Source organism: Panulirus ornatus, chromosome 7 (assembly GCF_036320965.1).
Source record: "Panulirus ornatus isolate Po-2019 chromosome 7, ASM3632096v1, whole genome shotgun sequence".
NCBI classification, from domain to species: Eukaryota; Metazoa; Arthropoda; class Malacostraca; order Decapoda; family Palinuridae; genus Panulirus; species Panulirus ornatus.
In genome coordinates, this window is record NC_092230.1 from 33,829,460 (window position 1) to 33,849,352 (window position 19,893).

At 41.2% G+C, this 19,893-nt stretch overlaps 2 protein-coding genes across 2 annotated transcripts in view; one reads left to right on the plus strand and one right to left on the minus strand.

Moving 5' to 3' along the window:
• Positions 1 to 19,893, plus strand: part of LOC139749510 (gastric triacylglycerol lipase-like) — a 294,599-nt gene that overhangs the window by 169,801 nt on the left and 104,905 nt on the right. The gene's annotated exons all lie outside the window — the stretch shown is intronic.
• The window catches only part of Acox3 (Acyl-CoA oxidase 3), a 185,750-nt gene that overhangs the window by 128,451 nt on the left and 37,406 nt on the right, over positions 1 to 19,893 (minus strand). Inside the window, exon 5 of the mRNA XM_071663819.1 lies at positions 1,591 to 1,738. Within this exon, the coding sequence (XP_071519920.1) occupies positions 1,591 to 1,738 (148 nt within the window). The remainder of the gene's footprint in view (positions 1 to 1,590; positions 1,739 to 19,893) is intronic.

Consider the following 19,893-nt stretch of genomic DNA (forward strand, 5'->3'; position numbering starts at 1 on the left):
AGGTAAGTTTGAATGAAGAAAAACTGGAGGAAGTGAAGTGTTTTTGATGTCTAGGAGTGTATTTAGCAGCAGATGGAACCATGGAAGCAGAAGTGAGTCATAGGGTGGGGGAGGGGGCAAAGGTTCTGGGAACGTTGAAGAATGCGTGGAAGGCAAGATCGTTATCTTGGAGAGCAAAAATGGGTTTGTCTAAAGGAATAGCGGTTCCAACAATGTTATATGGTTGCGAGGCATGGGCTATAGATAAGATTGTGCGGATGGGGGTGGATGTATTGGAATTGAGATGTTTGAGAACAGTATGTGGTGTGAGGTGGTTTGATCGAGTAAGCAATGAAAGGGTAAGAGAGATGTGTGGTAAGAATTAAGAGAGCTAAGGTATATTACTGGTACTACCTACCTCGGTATCAGAAAGGTCAGTGACAACTACATAATGAGTCAGCACTTCAGTGGTTGTCAAACTGTACTCCTCTGACCCAGGTAGCTGTCTTTTCTTTCTGTTTCCCTAAATGTGGTCTGCTTACTTTCTGTCCACAAACATACAAAATCTCCTTGTTAATTGTAACACCTGACAACACTTCACTCACACAACTCATTCGTCGTAACTCTAGATTTTCCTGTGGTAAAAGCTATGTGCTAGCCCTATCTTTTGGCAATATGGTAGGAGCAACAGACAGAAGTAGTATGTAGGAACATTAGACAGGAGCATATGGCAGAAACATTAGGTGGGAGCTTTAGGTAGAAGTAGTAGGTTGGAACATTAGGTAACAGCAGTTCATGGGAACATTAGGTAGAAGCCTCATTAACCACTGTTAGAGTTGCCCTCTGCTAGTGGCCTCTTATGCCTTGAGGCACTAAAGGCCTAGAGTCAGCAACAGAATTCGCCAGTTAGAGAGATTATTTGCCGTAGCCATCCCCTTGAGGGAGTTCCAAAAGGGAACAGGTGTCAAAAATACAGATAGATAGGTAGTTGGGGGGAAAAGGCTACAGGCCATAATATCCCAACCTTGGAAGAGAGAAAAATGAGGGATAACCTAATCACTGTAAGTTTTTCAAACAGACCAATGACAAAGACTGTGAAAAGTTCTGTGAAAGATGTAGGGATAGAACACTCAGAGGATATAACATGGAATTAAACGGGAAGATTGTTTAAAAAGCTGTGAAGAAGTACTTTTATAGAATAAGAGTGGTGAATGAATGGATAAAATACCTAAAGAAATGGTTAATACAGACATCAAACAGAAACTTAAGAAGTTGTACGAAAGTGTAAAACTCCCTTCTTACATAGTATAATGAGGTAATTACAAAAAGGTAATTGATGTACCTAAAAAAGAGATCTATTTTTTCTTATGTAAAGAGCTCTAATCAGGAACACAAGTCCTCAACAAGGCCAGTCCTTATTCAAGTAAGGAATAAAAGATATTCTTAAAGACAGAGAACTAAAGAAAAGAGAATGATACAAGAGTTTATGAGAACACAGAAAATCGCCCTTTAAAAAGGGGCAGTTCCAATTCATGTGCCAAATTATTATCTTAATCTTTCAATAGAAGTAATCACTATCATATTTACAAAATAATACTCGCTCCAACTTACCTAAGTTTCCAGACCAGCATTTAGCTGCCTCAAAATCTGGGGTATGAAGAATGAACTGTTGGGTTTTGGGATCATACCGAGCCTCTGTTCTCATGCCACGGGAATTGGTCCCATGAGATATCTCTGTCAAACAGAAACATCCACCAATCTGGAAGTTTATGCAATTTGTAAATTTTTTCCAAAGAATGATTATGGATTTCATATTTTCTAATTAAAGTAACCAATTGTCCTGCTTGTATCAGCAAAAGCAGTAGGGTTACTTTATCATAAGGAAGTTTTAACATATATGATAAGCATGGATCATGGCAGGGTTCTAAATCTCCCTCTAAACAAATGAACTTAATAACACAACAAAGCATTGATGTTCAAGTTCCAGTGAAGTGGTTTAAACCTGCTGACATACATCACATTTACTGTAGTCCATCATATTTAATGTACAATCAATAACAAAAGCCTGTTTCCCTTTCTTGTATTATTTTCAAAGTTGCAGGCTCCAGTCATGAACTTTAAGTCTACATCAAGGCCAGGCCTTAATTGAAATATAAAGAGGTTAATGAAAGGTTAAAAGAAAAGAACAAGGGAAAGAATTTATGAATTCTGGAGGAAGTGAAAAACTTTTCTTCTGAAATGTGCCAGGTCATAGTTCTTGGGTTAGACATGAGGGGGGGAAAGAGTTCCAAAACTTTGAGGTGTAGGCAAAGAATCATTTATCAAAATGGCTTACCTTTGAGTTACCAAAGGCAACACAATAATCATGTGACAGAAACTTGCTGAGTATTGTAAGGTATAACTAGCGGTGTGGTCACAAAAGCAGCCATCTTTCAGGAGCATAAAACAAAGTTATACCTACAAAGGTAGGAAAGCAAGCCAACATTGCAGTGTAGGGTAAGTGGGTTAAGTTTTGAAGTATCACTGGAAGAGTTCATAAGTTGGACTGCTTTCAACTCAACTTTGTCAAGTAAGGATGCTGGGCTAGAAGCACCCCTGATGTGAAAGCAGTACTCCATACAAGGATGGATCAATCCTTTATATAAATGAAGCATGTCCAGAAGACGAAAAATTTGACATCTACATAGGACTCTCACTTTCTTAGATGCAAACTTAGCTATTTCCGTAATGTGGGTTTCCATGACAGAGTGGATGTTACAGCAACACCAAGTATGTTAACTGAGTCAAAAGGTGCAATTACAAAAATATCAAATGTGAGAGGAAAGTTGTGAAGAATTTTCAAGAGAGATTTGGGTAGAAATTGGGTTTTGGATGCATTAAACTTGACCAGATTTTGTCTACCCCACTGAGATATCCCATCCATGTCTGAGTTTACTGAGGAACCTATGTTGAGATGAGATGCAAATTGAGTGAGAAAAGGAGCAGAAGTGAAGGATGTAAAGTAGTAGTGAGTCATCAGCATATGAGCACATGTGGTTATTTGTGGAGCAAAGGAAATCTTTGATAAAAAGGAGAAAAAGTGTAGAGGACAGGCAAGAACCTTGAGGGACACTGCTGTTGATGGATAATGTGGAAGAGGCTAATCCATCAACATCCACCAAGATATATTGGCCACAGTGGAAGCTTTGGATATGTCAAGGGCAACTACACAGGATTCTCAAACAATGTTCTGGGATGATGACCAGACATTAGTTAACAGTGGACCTCCCTTTATAGAACCCATACTGGTGATCAGAGAGAAGACTATGAGATTCAAGATGTTTTACGTTATGGGAGTTGAGGTGGGATTCACAGACTTTGGAAATGGTGGATGTCAAAGAAACTAGATGATAGTTTGAGGGGTTAGAACAGACACCCTTCTCAGGGATGGAATGTACCAATGCATGCTTCCAAGAAGATGGAAAAGTCCAGGTTTTTAAAAAGAAATGGAACAGACAAGCAAGCACAAGTGTAAGTTTATAGGCACACTATTTTAGCACACAGGGAGGGATGCCATCAGGACCATAAGCCTTGCTTGTGTCCAAGGAGAGGAGCACTTTATGGACAGTTTAAAAAGAGATTATGAGAAAGGGCATAGGATTAGTAAGAGGAGCATCAAGGAGTGAAGGGATGTTAGTCATCCAAGGTAGAGTTAGAGGAAAAATGGAAACCAATGAGAGATGCTTTGTCTATGAGAGAGACAGCTGTTATACTGTCTGAATGGAATGGTGAAGGAAAGGTAGAGCAGCAGAAGTTGTTAGAGAAGCCCTTATCTTAAGACCATAAAAACTTATAAGTAGATGACAAAGATAGCTTATCACACCTCCTTTGAATAAAGGAATGCTTTGTCTCACGGATAGCGTACTTGCAATGACTATGAGAAGTGACAAATGCTGAATGCAATTCTGAGAATGAGAGATTTTCCAAGCCTAATATGCCTGATGCCTTGGCTGAATGGCATCTGAACAGGAATGGTTGAACCATGGACTGGAAAAAGTCATCTTGAGGAAGAAGGACAAATGCTTCCATTCTCAAAAGCATCACCACAGATGGTATCTTACCCATGGAAAGTCAGAAAAGAATTTTCATCACATTAATCTTGTCATTTTTGATAAGGTACCAGTACTTATATTTAGAGGGGGCTGTTGGAGGAGGAGGTGCTCTTCAAAGAGATAAATACATAAGTATGTAGTCATTGAATCAATTGGGGGCAAGATCATGTTGTTACAGCACAAAGGTATAGAGGTGATAAACGGATCTAGAATATTAGGAGAGTGGTCACAGCAGTCAGGAATATGGATGGGGTGGGATATCTTTTGCTCCATATCATTGAGAATGGAGAACATGAGGGCTTCACTCTCTCCACAATCCAAATGGGAGGAATGCAGCCAATCCCTATGATAAACACTGAAATCCTCTAAGTAGAGGATTTTGTCTTGCAGGTGAGGATGCCACAGTCACATGACAGGAAATTAGAGAGTCAAAGAAAGATATACAATTTGTAGAATTAGGACAACAGAAGGCAAAACAAAGAAAAAGCATGGGCATTGGGAAAAAGACCTTGAGCCAGATTGCATCAAAGTTTGGGGACTCCTCAAGGTGTGATACAGGTGTACTGATTTTGGAATAAGCATGGACACCACCTCTGAACTGGTATCATGAGTGGAGATTATAGTTGGATATGGAAAGGGAATAGTGAGAACATCATCAGACAAATGGGTTTAAGAGAGAAATAAAATGTTGGAAGAAGTACTAGACAGATGGTATTCAACATAAAAGACCATCGGAAAAGATGTTATTAGAGAGACCACAAATGTTGGTACAGTGAACATTAAAATATGCATATCTATTAGAGAGGGAAAGGTTGTGTTATGTATCAAGAGAGAAGTTAAAAACCACTGACAAGCATCTGTGATACACCTGAAATAGCTGGAAGGCCTGGCAACAGTGACAGGGATTTTCATGGTACAGATTTAGGAAAACCTTGGTATACTTTATGCCAATCCTCAATGCATGTCTTAGGAGATGGAACTTGGTGTATACCAAGTACTTCAAGCTTTATGTTTACGTTAAGTAAAGGTTTGTTCATAAAATACATTAATCTTTTCAGTCCATCATTCCAAGTTTAGGTAACACCCATAGTCTAGCACTTGCAAGGGTACTAGAGTTTGGTGGAAGTATATCTATTTGTTGAATTCACCACATTACAGAAAACAATGAGGATGCTACACATTCTAAAGGGTTTAATATTTCTGGTAAGAGACCTCAAGCAGCAGAACTGTTCTGGTACTCTACAAGAATATGAAGCAAGTGACACTACCAGGACTGCTTAACACTTGAATGGCTACCACTGTCATCTTACAATCCTATAGATAATGGCTCCCATCATCACATGACAGTTTAACATTTCCATTCTCTGTTTTAATATACAGATGACATATCATATTATTAGCTGACAGAGAACTCTTCCATCCCCAGGGAGGCACATAAAAAAATTCTGTCTTTATCAGTACCTCTACAATACCATTATACAGGCATACATTAATTAATGCTGTTTCATTGCAATGCTCTCTCTCTCTCTCTCTCTCTCTCTCTCTCTCTCTCTCTCTCTCTCTCTCTCTCTCATGCTAATAAACACAACACATCATCACAATCTGTCAAGCAGTTCAAAAGTCTCCAGCAATAGCATGCAATATCAGTGTAGGGTTTAAGAATTCTAAGGAATGAATAAATCATGCAATGAAATAAATCACTCACCTGAAATACCTCTGATGAGGCACTGCCAGCAGCATGTGAATTTCCCACCAACTTCAAGGCTATTACTGATCACAGGAATTACCAACCCCAGATTTTCCTTAATGCTGACAAGACAGACCTATTCTGGTAGTGAATGCCATCATGGACATTCATCTCCCAGAGTGATAAGCATGTGGCGGATTTGCATGTGTCGAATTCTATGGCTAATAAGGATCATCCAACTCTATTGTTGAGCAGTAATACTCTAGGGGATTTCAAGCTGAAGCCCACTGTCTTTTAACACTATGAAACTCTATGAACAATGATGGAATTCCCCAAAAACCTGACGATCATCTGGAAATAAAAAATGAGGACCAGAGTAACAATGGACATTTTTCAGCAGTGATATGTGTCAAGCTATTGTCCTGCCATAAAGCACTACTGTGTGGAAAACAACTTGGAACTAAAAGCCTTGCTTCCATGTCATCCATATACTTTGGTCTCTCTGTGTGTTTTCCCATATACTTTGGTCTCCCTTTGGGCTTTGGTGTCAGTTAAAATGGCCTTCTTGCCTCCTAACATGATTTCACTACCGGAGCCAATGAGCCAGGGCATCAAAGCTAACCTCAAGCAATATCACCTTCAGTTCATACTTATAGAGCTGGTCAGCCCCAAAAAGTGTCTGTTTTGGGATACTGAAAGTCGTGGACCTCCTTGCTGTAGTGGTTAGCATTGTTGACCTTGAATAATTCATAGGCTGCCTAGCAGTGAGTGCATAAGTTCAAATCCTGGTTGCAGAAGTTGGTCCATCCAACCACCTGTTCATTCCTTGCTAGGGGTTAATCAATAAATTGGGCACCTGGCAAAGGCTAGGGTGTCTATGTGTGCCTTAACTGCTAATATTAATAACTTCCCCTATACCCAGGTAACTTATGAGCACATACTATCATCAACAAAATCAATATGAAAGAATTATCAAGGCAAGATAGGATAAGAAAAGAAGTTGAACATGCATCTTGCTACCCAGGATAACCACCCATGCATAACCCCCCTTAACTGCTACTTTCCCTTTAATGGCTAAGACAATTTCTACTCTGGCATAGTGGTAAGAGGTTGTACAGGCCTGTGTCCTTGTGTTGGGATTTGGAACTTTGTGAATTACACCTGATGCGGATTTCCTCTGCAAAACATGTAGTGTATACATTTCGTGAAGTTTTTTGCAATGAAAAGTATTTAAACTCCTACTGAAGTGTGATTACCCCTTCATGAAATTATCAAGGACTGGTGTGATCACCATATTATCAACATATTTTTTTTTTTTCTTTTTTTGCTTTGTCGCTGTCTCCCGCGTTTGCGAGGTAGCGCAAGGAAACAGACGAAAGAAATGGCCCAAACCATCCCCATACACATGCCTTGATTCAATCCACTGACAGCACGTCAACCCCGGTATACCACATCGCTCCAATTCACTCTATTCCTTGCCCTCCTTTCACCCTCCTGCATGTTCAGGCCCCGATCACACAAAATCTTTTTCACTCCATCTTTCCACCTCCAATTTGGTCTCCCTCTTCTCCTCGTTCCCTCCACCTCCGACACATATATCCTCTTGGTCAATCTTTCCTCACTCATTCTCTCCATGTGACCAAACCATTTCAAAACACCCTCTTCTGCTCTCTCAACCACGCTCTTTTTATTTCCACACATCTCTCTTACCCTTACGTTACTCACTCGATCAAACCACCTCACACCACACATTGTCCTCAAACATCTCATTTCCAGCACATCCATCCTCCTGCGCACAACTCTATCCATAGCCCACGCCTCGCAACCATACAACATTGTTGGAACCACTATTCCTTCAAACATACCCATTTTTGCTTTCCGAGATAATGTTCTCGACTTCCACACATTCTTCAAGGCCCCCAGGATTTTCGCCCCCTCCCCCACCCTATGATCCACTTCCGCTTCCATGGTTCCATCCGCTGCCAGATCCACTCCCAGATATCTAAAACACTTCACTTCCTCCAGTTTTTCTCCATTCAAACTCACCTCCCATTTGAATTGACCCTCAACCCTACTGTACCTAATAACCTTGCTCTTATTCACATTTACTCTTAACTTTCTTCTTTCACACACTTTACCAAACTCAGTCACCAGCTTCTGCAGTTTCTCACATGAATCAGCCACCAGCGCTGTATCATCAGCGAACAACAACTGACTCACTTCCCAAGCTCTCTCATCCCCAACAGACTTCATACTTGCCCCTCTTTCCAAAACTCTTGCATTCACCTCCCTAACAACCCCATCCATAAACAAATTAAACAACCATGGAGACATCACACACCCCTGCCGCAAACCTACATTCACTGAGAACCAATCACTTTCCTCTCTTCCTACACGTACGCATGCCTTACATCCTCGATAAAAACTTTTCACTGCTTCTAACAACTTGCCTCCCACACCATATACTCTTAATACCTTCCACAGAGCATCTCTATCAACTCTATCATATATCTTCTCCAGATCCATAAATGCTACATACAAACCCATTTGCTTTTCTAAGTATTTCTCACATACATTCTTCAAAGCAAACACCTGATCCACACATCCTCTACCACTTCTGAAACCACACTGCTCTTCCCCAATCTGATGCTCTGTACATGCCTTCACCCTCTCAATCAGTACCCTCCCATATAATTTGCCATGAACATATGTAAATATATATATTATAAAATTTATTTTTGTTTATCAAACTTGAATTGCAGTCTCATGAGTTAGCAAGGTACTGCCAGGAAACAGACAAAGAAAGACCTATCCACTCATACATATGCTCATACATGTACATATAAATATACATACACATGTACATATTTATACTTGATCGCCCTTATCCATTGTGAGCGCCACCCTGCCCAACAGGAAACACTTACCACACCCTGCGTCAGAAAGGTATCACCAGGAAACTTACGAAGAAAGGCCACATCCGCTCTTTGTGCGGAGAGTGGAGGTGTTGGTAATGTAATGTTTGAGGACAATATGTGGTGGGAGGTGGTTTGATCAAGTAACTAATGAATGTCTGTGAGAGATGTGTGGAATTAAATAGAATGTGGTTGAGAGAGCAGAAGAGGGTGTGCTGAAATGCTTTGAACCTATGGGGAAAATAAATGAGGAACGGTAGACAAAGAAGATATATGTGTCAGAAGTGGAGGGAACAGGGAGAGCCGGGACACCAAATTGGAGGTGGAAGGACGGAATGAAATAATTTTTTGAATGATTGGGCCTTCAACATGCAGAAGGGTGAAAGGCGAGCAAGGAATGATGATATACTTGGGGGGTCAAGTGCCATCAATGGACTGACAGGGTACATGAAACATCCAGGGTAAACCATGGAAAGGTGTGTGGGGCCTAGGTGTGGATAGGGAGCTGTGGTTTTGGTGTAATGCACATGATAGGTAGAGAATGAGTGTGAATGGATATGGCTTTCCTCCATCTGTTTCCTGATGCTACCTTGCTGACAAAGGGGGAAGAGATCGGATGTGGTGGAACAGAAAAGAATGTATACACAGGTACACCATCGAATTTCTGGCAACTAATGGTTCGGCACCTCCTTTAGTCCGGACAAAATTACGTGAGGGAACGTGAAATTACCGCAGCCACCAGACTGGTTTACTGGGTGGCCACAGACGGCATTGTATGTAGGGCGTGCATATTTACATTCTTTACATTGCACTTGTTGGAGGTGATACTGCAATTCTGTGAGATTCTCAGCTTATTTTGCTTAAATTTAACCCTAGCTATGGCTTCTAAGACATATGAGAGTGTCAGTCGTGGTGTCAAACATAAACACCAGTCCATATCAATCCAAGATAAGGTAGAAGTTGAAAAAATAGAACGTGGTGTTTTGGTGCCTAAGCTGTTAGACATCTACAATATTGGTTCAACTGTTTATGATATAAAGAAGCAAAGGGAGAAAATATTGAAACTCTATGCAGACAACAATTCCAAGAAGCAAATGACATTTAGAAAAACTATGAAAGATAGTAAGAGTACTGAGCACGATCGAGGGATGATGGAATGGTTTCGACAGCATTGGAGTGATGGAGTGGACTTGTCAGGTAGCATGGTAATCTTGTTTCAACAGTGTCGGAGTGATGGAGTGGACTTGTCAGGTAGCATGATAATCTTGTTTCCAAGAGTGTCGGAGTGATGGAGTGGACTTGTCAGGTAGCATGATAATCTTGTTTCACTAATGTATTATTGTACAAGTACCTGTATTTCATTTATTTATCTAATTTACATTTAATATTAATTTAAATTTCTAGCAGTCCATGGTATCCTTTAGACACGTGGGAGATGTATAATTAGCGGGCTAGAGGTGTGTTGATGAATTATTATTACGTGACCGTAGATGGTCTGGCAAAATGGTTAATTCGGTTAGGCTTTGGGACCTAAGAGTGCTGGAAAACCAGTGGTGTATCTGTATAACTTATCTCTTTTCTTTCATGCATTTGTGCTGTTTCCTGTGAGGCTAAGTGGTGTTGGGAACAGATGAAAGCAAGTATGAATATGTACATGTGTATATATGTATATGTAAGTATATTTATATGTATGTATACATATGTATATGCATGTGTAGGTGCATATCCTCTTTGTCAACCTTTCCGCACTCATTCTCTCCATATGTCCAAACCATTTCAACACACCCTTTTCTATTCTCTTGACCACACACTTTATATTACCAAACATCTCTCTTGCCCTTTCATCACTTACTTGATCAAACCACCTCACACCACATATCGTCCTCAAACATTTCACTTCCAACGCATTCACCCTCCTCCACACAACCCTATCTATAGTCCATGCCTCCCAACCATATAATATTGTTGGAACTACTATTCCACCAAACATACCCATTTTTGCTATCCGAGATAACATTCTCTCTTTCCACGCATTCTTCATCACTCCCAGAACCTTCACTCCCTCCCCCACCCTATGACTCGCTTTCACTTCCATGGTTCCATCTGCTGATAAGTAAACTCCCAGATATCTAAAATACTTCACTTCCTCCAATTTTTCTCCATTCAAACTCACATCCCAACTAACTTTTCCCTCAACCCTACTGAACCTATTAACCTTGCTCTTATTCACATTTACTCTAAACTTTCTCCTTTTACACACTTTTTCAAACTCAGCCACTACTGCAGTTTCTCACTCGAATCAGCCACTAGAGCTGTATTGTTGGTGAACAACAACTGACTCACTTACCAGGCCCTCTCATCCCCAACAGACTGCATTCTTGCCCTTCTCTCCAAAACTTGCGTTTACCTCCCTAATCACCCCATCCAAGAACAAATTAAACAACATGGGGACATCACACTCCCCTGCCACATTCACTGGGAACCAATCACTCCTCCTCTCTTCCTACTCATACACATGTCTTATATCCTTGGTAAAAACTTTTCGCTGATTCTAGCAACTTATCTCCCTTACCATATACTCTAAAAACCTTCCACAAAGCATCTCTGTAAACTATCATACACCTTCTCCAGATCCATAAATGCTACAAACAAAGCAATCTGTTTTTCTAAGTATTTCTCATTCACATTCTTCAAAACAAATACCTGATCCACACATCCTCTACCACTTTAGAAACCACACTGGTCTTCCCAATTTGATGCTCTGTACATGCCTTCACCCTCTCAATCAATAACCTCCTAAATAATCTCCCAGGAATACTCAACAAACTTATGCCTCTGGAGTTTGAACAATTACCTTTATCCCCTTTGCCATTGTACAATGGAACTATGCATACATTCCGCCAATCCTCAGGCACTTCACTCTGATCTATACATACACTGAATAACCTTGGAAACCAATCAAAAACAGTCACCCCCTTTTTTTCAAAAATTCTACTGCAATACCATCCAAACCCACCCCCTTGCCAGATTTCATCATCTGCAAAGCTTTCACTACCTCTTCTCTCTGAAGCAAACCACTCTCCCCAACCCAACCCTCTCACCTCGCATACCTCCCCGACCAAAACACCCTACATCTTCCACTCTGTCATCAAACACATTCAACAAACCTTCAAAATACTCACTCCATCTCCTTCTCACTTCATCACTACCTATTATTACTTCCCCATTTGCCCCCTTTACCGATATTCCCATTCGTTCTCTTGTCTTACACATGTTATTTACCTCCTTCCAAAACATCTTTTTATTCTCCCTAAAGTTTAATGATTCTCTCTCATTCCAACTCTCATTTGCCCTCTTTTTCAAACCTAGCATCTTTCTCTTGACCTCCTGCTGCTTTCTTATATATATCGCCCAGTCATTTGCACTCCTTCATTGTAAGAATCGTCCAAACCCCTCTCTTTTCTCTTTTACTAACAACTTTACTTCTCAATCCCACCACTTGCTACCCTTTCTATTTTGCCCACCTCCCACCTTTCTCATGCCACATGCATCTTTTCACAAGCCATCACTGCTTCCCTAAATACATCCCATTCCTCACCCACTCCCCTAACATCATTTGCTCTCACCTTTTACTATTCTACACTCAATCTCTCCTGGTAATTCCTCACACCAGTCTCCTTTCCAAGCTCACTTTCAACACTTTCTTCTCCCCAACATTCTCTCTTCTTTTTTTGGAAACCTCTATAAATCTTTACCTTTCCCTCCACAAGAGAGTGATCAGACATCCCTCCAGCTGCCCCTCTCAGCACATTAACATCCAAAAGTCTCTCTTTTACAAGTGTATCAATCAACATGTAATCCAATAATGCCCTTTGACAATCTCTCCTATTCACATACATATACTTATGTATATCTCTCTTTTTAAACCAAGTATTCCCAATCACCAGTCATTTTTCAGCACACAGATCCACAAGCTCTTCACCATTCTATTCACATCAATGAATACCCCATGTACACCAATTACACCCTCAACTGCCACATTACTCACCTTCGCATTCAAATCACCCATCACTAAAACCTAGTCTTGTGCATCAAAGCTGCTGACACACTCACTCAGCTGCTCCCAAAACGCTTGCCTCTCATGATCTTTCTTCTCATGACCAAGTGCATAAACACCAATAATCACCCATCTCTTTCAATCCACTTTCAGTTTTACGCACAACAATCTAGAATTTACTTTCTTACACTCTATCACATACTCCCACAACTCCTGCTTTACACTCCGTCACACACTCCCACAATTCCTGCTTAAGGAGTAGTGCTACTCCTTCCCTGGCTCTTGTCCTCTCACCACCCCTTGGCTTCACTCCCAAGACTTTCCCAAACCACTTTCCCTTTTACCCTTGAGCTTCATTTCACTCAGAGCCAAAACATCTAGGTTTCATTCCTCAAAGATACTACTTATCTCTCCTTCCTTCTCACCTTGGTTACATCCACACACATTCAGACACCCCAGTCTGAGCCTTCGAGGAGGATAAGCACTCCCTGCTTGACTCCTTCTCTTTCCCTTTTTAGAAATTGAAATACAATGAGGGGAGGGTTTCCAGCCCCCCATTCCCACCCCCTTTAGTCGCCTTCTATGACACACGGGGAATACATGGGAAGTATTCTTTCTCCCCTATATATACAGCCTAGCCTGAGCCAGGTACCCAATTTCAATGACCATCCCCTAGGGGTGGATGAACAGCTGGGTTGACTATGGACTGACTGCTGTAACCAGGATTCAAACATATGTGCTCGACCCTGAGTAGCATGTGAATGCATCACAGTTAGGAATGCTAACCACTACACCACATGAGTCCACTTATTCTGTCTCTTTCAATCCATTCACTATAATTGGGGCCCATTCAATGGTGGTGTCAATCCAGCTCTCTTTGATATAACACTTTTTAAGCATGTTTCTTGTTTCACAGTCACATTCATGATGATAACAATAAGAACTGTGCAACTACCATCACTTTAATCTATTTTTTGCATTACTAATATACTCTGTCTTGTTTATATTTAGATATGTATGCATGGCATCACTCATTCTGTACCTATTCTTTCTTGTTACTGTCTCTGTTATTGTGACTTTAACAGTAATCACCGAGTGAAAGCTTGCCAACTGGCTTTATTTTGCTTCTACATTGCTAGTGTTCTCACTACAGATGTAGCAAGTCTTGATGCTTTTGAAAGATAGGATTTTCACTCTTTTTAACAAACTTAATGCTTTTAATTGTAAATCTAGTTACCTATTCATGGCATTTATTTGTACCCCTGCTATTAGGAGAATTTAACACCCATTTTCTCATTATTTTGACACCTAATGTAGAGGTGATGTCCAAAATGTCAAACCTTGACAAGTAAACATGACAAAATGATTAGTAAACAAACCTCTGGATCATAACAAAATACATTTATTTCATCAGGAATCCAACCCCAAAAGGCCCATGTATTATGAACTTTAGTCTACCAACAAAACATTAAAGCCACACCACCTTCTTTAAGCCACATGATATGATTTTTCTTTTTTTACCTGCAAAATTTTAACTTTCTAAACGGGGAAACAGAAGGAGTCATGCAGAAAGTGCTCATCCTCCTCAAAGGATCAGATTGGGGTGTCTAAATGTGTGTGGATGTAACGAAGATGAGAAAAAAGGAGAGATAGGTAGTAGTATGTCTGAGGAAAGGAACCTGGATGTTTTGGCTCTCAGTGAAACGAGGCTCAAGGGTAAAGGGGAAGAGTGGTTTGGGAATGTCTTGGAGTAAAGTCAGGGGTTGGTGAGAGGACAAGCACAAAGTAAGGAGTAGCACTACTCCTGAAGCAGGAGTTGTGGAAGTATGCAATAGAGTGTAAGAAAGTAAACTCTATATTGATATGGGTAAAACTGAAGGTGGATGGAGAGAGAGGAGTGATTATTGGTGCCTATGCACCTGGTCATGAGAAGATAGATCATGAGAGGCAAGTGTTTTGGGAGCAGCTGAGAGGGTGTGTTAGCAGCTTTGATGCACGAGACCGGGTTATAGTGATGAGTGATTTGAATGCAAAGGTGAGTAATGTGGCAGTTGAGGGTATAATTGGTGTACATGGGGTGCTCAGTGTTGTAAATGGAAATGGTGATGAGCTTGTAGATTTGTGTGCTGAAAAAGGACTGGTGATTGGGAATACCTGGTTTAAAAAGAGATATTTCATTTATTTATTTATTTTGCTTTGCCACTGTCTCCCGCGTTAGCAAGGAAGCACAAGGAAACAGACGAAAGAATGGCCCAACCCACCCACATACACATGTATATACATACACGTCCACACACGCAAATATACATACCTATACATCTCAACGTATACATATATATACACACACAGACATATACATGTATACACATGTACACAATTCATACTGTCTGCCTTCATTCATTCCCATCACCACCTCGCCACACATGAAATAACAACCCCCTCCCCCTCATGTGCGCGAGGTAGCGCTAGGAAGACAACAAAGGCCCCATTTGTTCACATTCAGTCTCTAGCTGTCATGTAATAGTGCACTGAAACCATAGCTCCCTTTCCACATCCAGGCCCCACAGAACTTTCCATGGTTTACCTAGGACGCTTCACATGCCCTGGTTCAATCCACTGACAACACGTCGATCCCGATATACTACATCGTTCCAATTCACTCTATTTTCTTACACGCCTTTCACCCTCCTGCATGTTCAGGCCCCACTCACTCAAAATCTTTTTCACTCCATCTTTCCACCTCCAATTTGGTCTCCCACCTCTCCTCGTTCCCTCCACCTCTGACACATATATCCTCTAGGTCAATCTTTCCTCACTCATTCTCTCCATGTGACCAAACTATTTCAAAACACCTTCTTCTGCTCTCTCAACCACACTTTTTTTATTACCACACCTCTCTCTTACCGTATTATTACTTACTCGATCAAACCACCTCACACCACATACTGTTCTCAAACATCTCATTTCCAGCACATCCACCCTCTTCCGCACAACTGCATCCATAGCCCACGCCTCGCAACCATACAACATTGTTGGAACCAGTATTCCTTCAAACATACCCATTTTTGCTTTCCGAGATAATGTTCTCGACTTCCACACATTCTTCAATGCTCACAAAATTTTTGCCCCCTCCCCCACCCTATGATTCACTTCCGCTTCCATGGTTCCATCCGCTGCCAAATCCACTCCCAGATATCTAAAACACTTCACTTCCTCCAGTTTTTCTCCATTCAAACTTACCTCCCAATTGCAAGAGAACATTATTAGATGACGTGGTAATTGATAGGCACACGAACGAGGGACTTTTGGATGTTAATGTGCTGAGAGGGGCAGCTGGAAGGATGTCTGATCATTATCTTGTGGAAGTGAAGGTGAAGATATGTAGAGCTTTTCAGAAAAGAAGAGAGAATGTTGGGGTGAAGAGAGTGGTGAGAGTAAGTGAGCTTGGAAAGGAGACTTGTGCGAGGAAGTACCAGGAGAGATTGAGTGAAGAATGGAAAAAGGTTAGAACAAAGGATGTAAGGGGAGTGGGGAAAGAATGGGATGTATTTAGGAAAGTAATGATGGCTTGCACAAAAGATGCCTGTGGCATGAGAAAGGTGGGAGGGAGCAGATTAGAAAAGGTAGTGAGTTGTGGGATGAGGAAGTAAGATTGTTGTGAAAGAGAAGAGAGAGGCATTTGGATAATTTCTGCAGGAAAACAGTGAAAATGATTGCGAGATGTATAAAAGAAAGAGGCGAGAGGTCAAGAGAAAGGTGCAAGAGGTGAAAAAGAGAGCAAATGAGAATTGGGGTGAGAGAGTATCATTAAATTTTGGGGAGAATAAAAAGATGTTTTGGAAGGAAGTAAATAAAGTGCATAAGACAAGATAATAAATGGGAACATCGGTGAAGGGGGCAAATGAGGGGGTAATAACAAGTAATGGTGAAGTGAGAGGGAGATGGAGTGAGTATTTTGAGGGGTTGTTGAATATGTTTGATGATAGAGTGGCAGATATAGGGTGTTTTGGTCGAGGTGGTGTGCGAAGTGAGAGGGTCAGGGAGAATGATTTGGTAAACAGAGAAGAGGTAGTGAAAACTTTGTGGAAAATGAAAGCCGGCAAGGCGGCGGGTTTGAATGGTATTGCTGTGGAATTTATTAAAAAAGGGGGTAACTGTGTTGGTGACTGGTTGATGAGGATATGCAATGTATGCATGGTTCATCGTGAAGTGCCTGAGGATTGGAGGGATAAAGGAGATAAAGGTGAGTGTTCAAATTACAGAGGTATGAGTTTGTTGAGTATTCCTGGGAAATTATATGGGAGGGTATTAATTGAGAGGGTCAAGGCATGTACAGAGCATCAGATTGGGGAAGAGCAGTGTGGTTTCAGAAGTGGTAGAGGATGTGTGGATCAGGTGTTTGCTTTGAAGAATGTATGTAAGAAATACTTAGAAAAGCAGATGGATTTGTATGTAGCATTTATGGATCTGGAGAAGGCATATCATAGAGTTGATAGAGATGCTCTGTGGAAGGTATTAAGAGTATATGGTGTGGGAGGTAAGTTGCTAGAAGCAGTGAAAAGTTTTTATTGAATATGTAAGGCATGTGTACGAATAGGAAGAGAGGAAAGTGATTGGTTCCCAGTGAATGATTTTGAGCGATAGGGGCCTGAACATACAAGAGGGTGAAAGGCGTGCACGTAACAGAGGGAATCGGAACATTGTGGTATACTGGGGATGACGTGCTGTCAATGGACTGAACCAGGGCATGTGAAGTATCTGGGGTAAACCATGAAAAGTTTTGTGGGGTACGGGTGTGTGATATCTCCATGGTTGTTTAATTTGTTTATGGATGGGGTTGTTAGGGAGGTGAATGCAAGAGTTATAGAGAGAGGGGCAAGTATGCAGTATGTTGTGGATGAGAGGGCTTGGGAAGTGAGTCAGTTGTTCTTCGCTGATGATACAGCGCTGGTAGCTGATTCGGGTGAGAAACTGCAGAAGTTGGTGACTGAGTTTGGTAAAGTGCGTGAAAGAAGAAAGCTGAGAGTAAAGATTATTAGGTTCAGTAGGGTTGAGGGACAAGTCAACTGGGAGGTAAGTTTGAATGGAGAAAAACTGGAGGGAGTGAAGTGTTTTAGATATCTGGGAGTGGATTTGGCAGCGGATGGAACCATGGAAGCAGAAGCGAGTCACAGGGTGGGGGAGGGGTGAAGGTTCTGGGAGTGTTGAAGAATGTGTGGAAGTCGAGAACATTACCTCAGAGCAAAAATGGGTACGTTCGAAGCAATAGTGGTTCCAACAATGTTATATGGTTGTGAGGCATGGACGATAGATTGGGTTGTGCGGAGGAGGGTGGATGTGTTGGAAATGAGATGTTTGAGGACTATATGTATTGTGAGGTGGTTTGATCAAGTAAGTAATGAAAGGGTAAGAGAGATGTGTGGTAATAAAAAAAGTGTGGTTGAGAGAGTAGAAGAGGGTGTATTAGTCACATGGAGAGAATGAGTGAGGATAGAATGACAAAGAGGATATATGTGTCAGAGGTGGAGTGAATGAGAAGTGGGAGACCACATGGAGGTGGAAGGATGGAGTGAAAAATAATTTGAACGATCAGGGCCTGAACATACAAGAGGTGAAAGGCATGCAAGGAACAGAGTGTATAGGAACGTATAGGAGAGTCTACTGGGGTCGATGTGCTGTTAATGGATTGAACCAGAGCATGTGAAGCATCTGTGGTAAACCATGGAATGTTTTGTGGGGCCCGGGTGTGGAAAGAAAGCTGTGGTTTCAGTGCATTACACATGACAGCTGGAGACTGAGTGTGAACGAATGTGGACTTTGTTGTCTTTTTCTAGTGCTACCTCACGTGCACACGGGGAGGGGGTGTCATTTCATGTGTGGCGGGGTGGTGGCAGGAATGAATGAAGGCAGCATGCAGAGAGTGTATTGGTCACATGGAGAGAATGAGTGAGGATAGATTGACAAAGAGGATATATGTGTCAGAGGTGGAGTGAATGAGAAGTGGGAGACCAAATGGAGGTGGAAGGATGGAGTGAAAAAGAATTTGAGCGATCAGGGCCTGAACATACAAGAGGTGAAAGGCATGCAAGGAACAGAGTGTATAGGAACGTATAGGAGTGTCTACTGGGGTCGATGTGCTGTCAATGGATTGAACCAGAGCATGTGAAGCATCTGGGGTAAACCATGGAAAGTTTTGTGGGGCCCGGATGTGAAAAGAAAGCTGTGGTTTCGGTGCATTACACATGAAAGCTGGAGACTGAGTGTGAACGAATGTGGACTTTGTTGTCTTTTCCTAGTGCTTCCTCACGTGCACACGGGGGGAGGGGGTGTCATTTCATGTATGGCGGGGTGGCGGCAGGAATGAATGAAGGCATGTATGAATATGTACATGTGTATATGTGTATATGTCTGTGTATGTATATGTATGTATACGTTGAAATGCATAGGTATGTATATGTGCGTGTGTGGGCCTTTATGTATATACAGGTGTATGTGGATGGGTTGGGCCATTTTTTCGTATGTTTTTTTGCGCTATCTCGCTAATGTGGGAGACAGCGACAAAGTATAATAAATTAATAAAACATACTTGCAAAATGTTTTATTATTACCGTATTAGTTATTTTGTAGTTAAAAATAACACAGCAAAGAGGGGAAGCAATCAATGAATCATGGCTAACACCTCCACAACGTAAACTGACTTAGTTTACCAAAATCAGAAAATGATGCCCACATCACTACTGCTATTCCTGTCTTTATTCCTCCTCCCTCCATCTGACTAGAAACTTGAATTCTTTATTTCTTAAATGTTTTTTATCACCTTGCTAAACAAAGAAAGAACTGGTAACAAGCAAGCTAGGGCAACTCTCTGGTGTTTACAGTGACAAGAGTTACACATTTAGCAGCATTTGCCAGTTTCTACATTTTCCAGTTCAAATTCCTAGTTAATCTAATCTACATACACTTGTGTTGTACGGCAGCAAAAGAAGTTCAAGATATGGGCCCTCTTGAATGTAGAACTCCTTCCCTGTACTGTGCAAATGTCTGCTAAGTGAATATGTAATTACACAGACAGAGACACTATAAACACCCAATACCTACCACAATGAAACAAAAATCCTTCCATTACAATCCCACTTCAGTATGCTCAGCTATAGCATTTTCTAG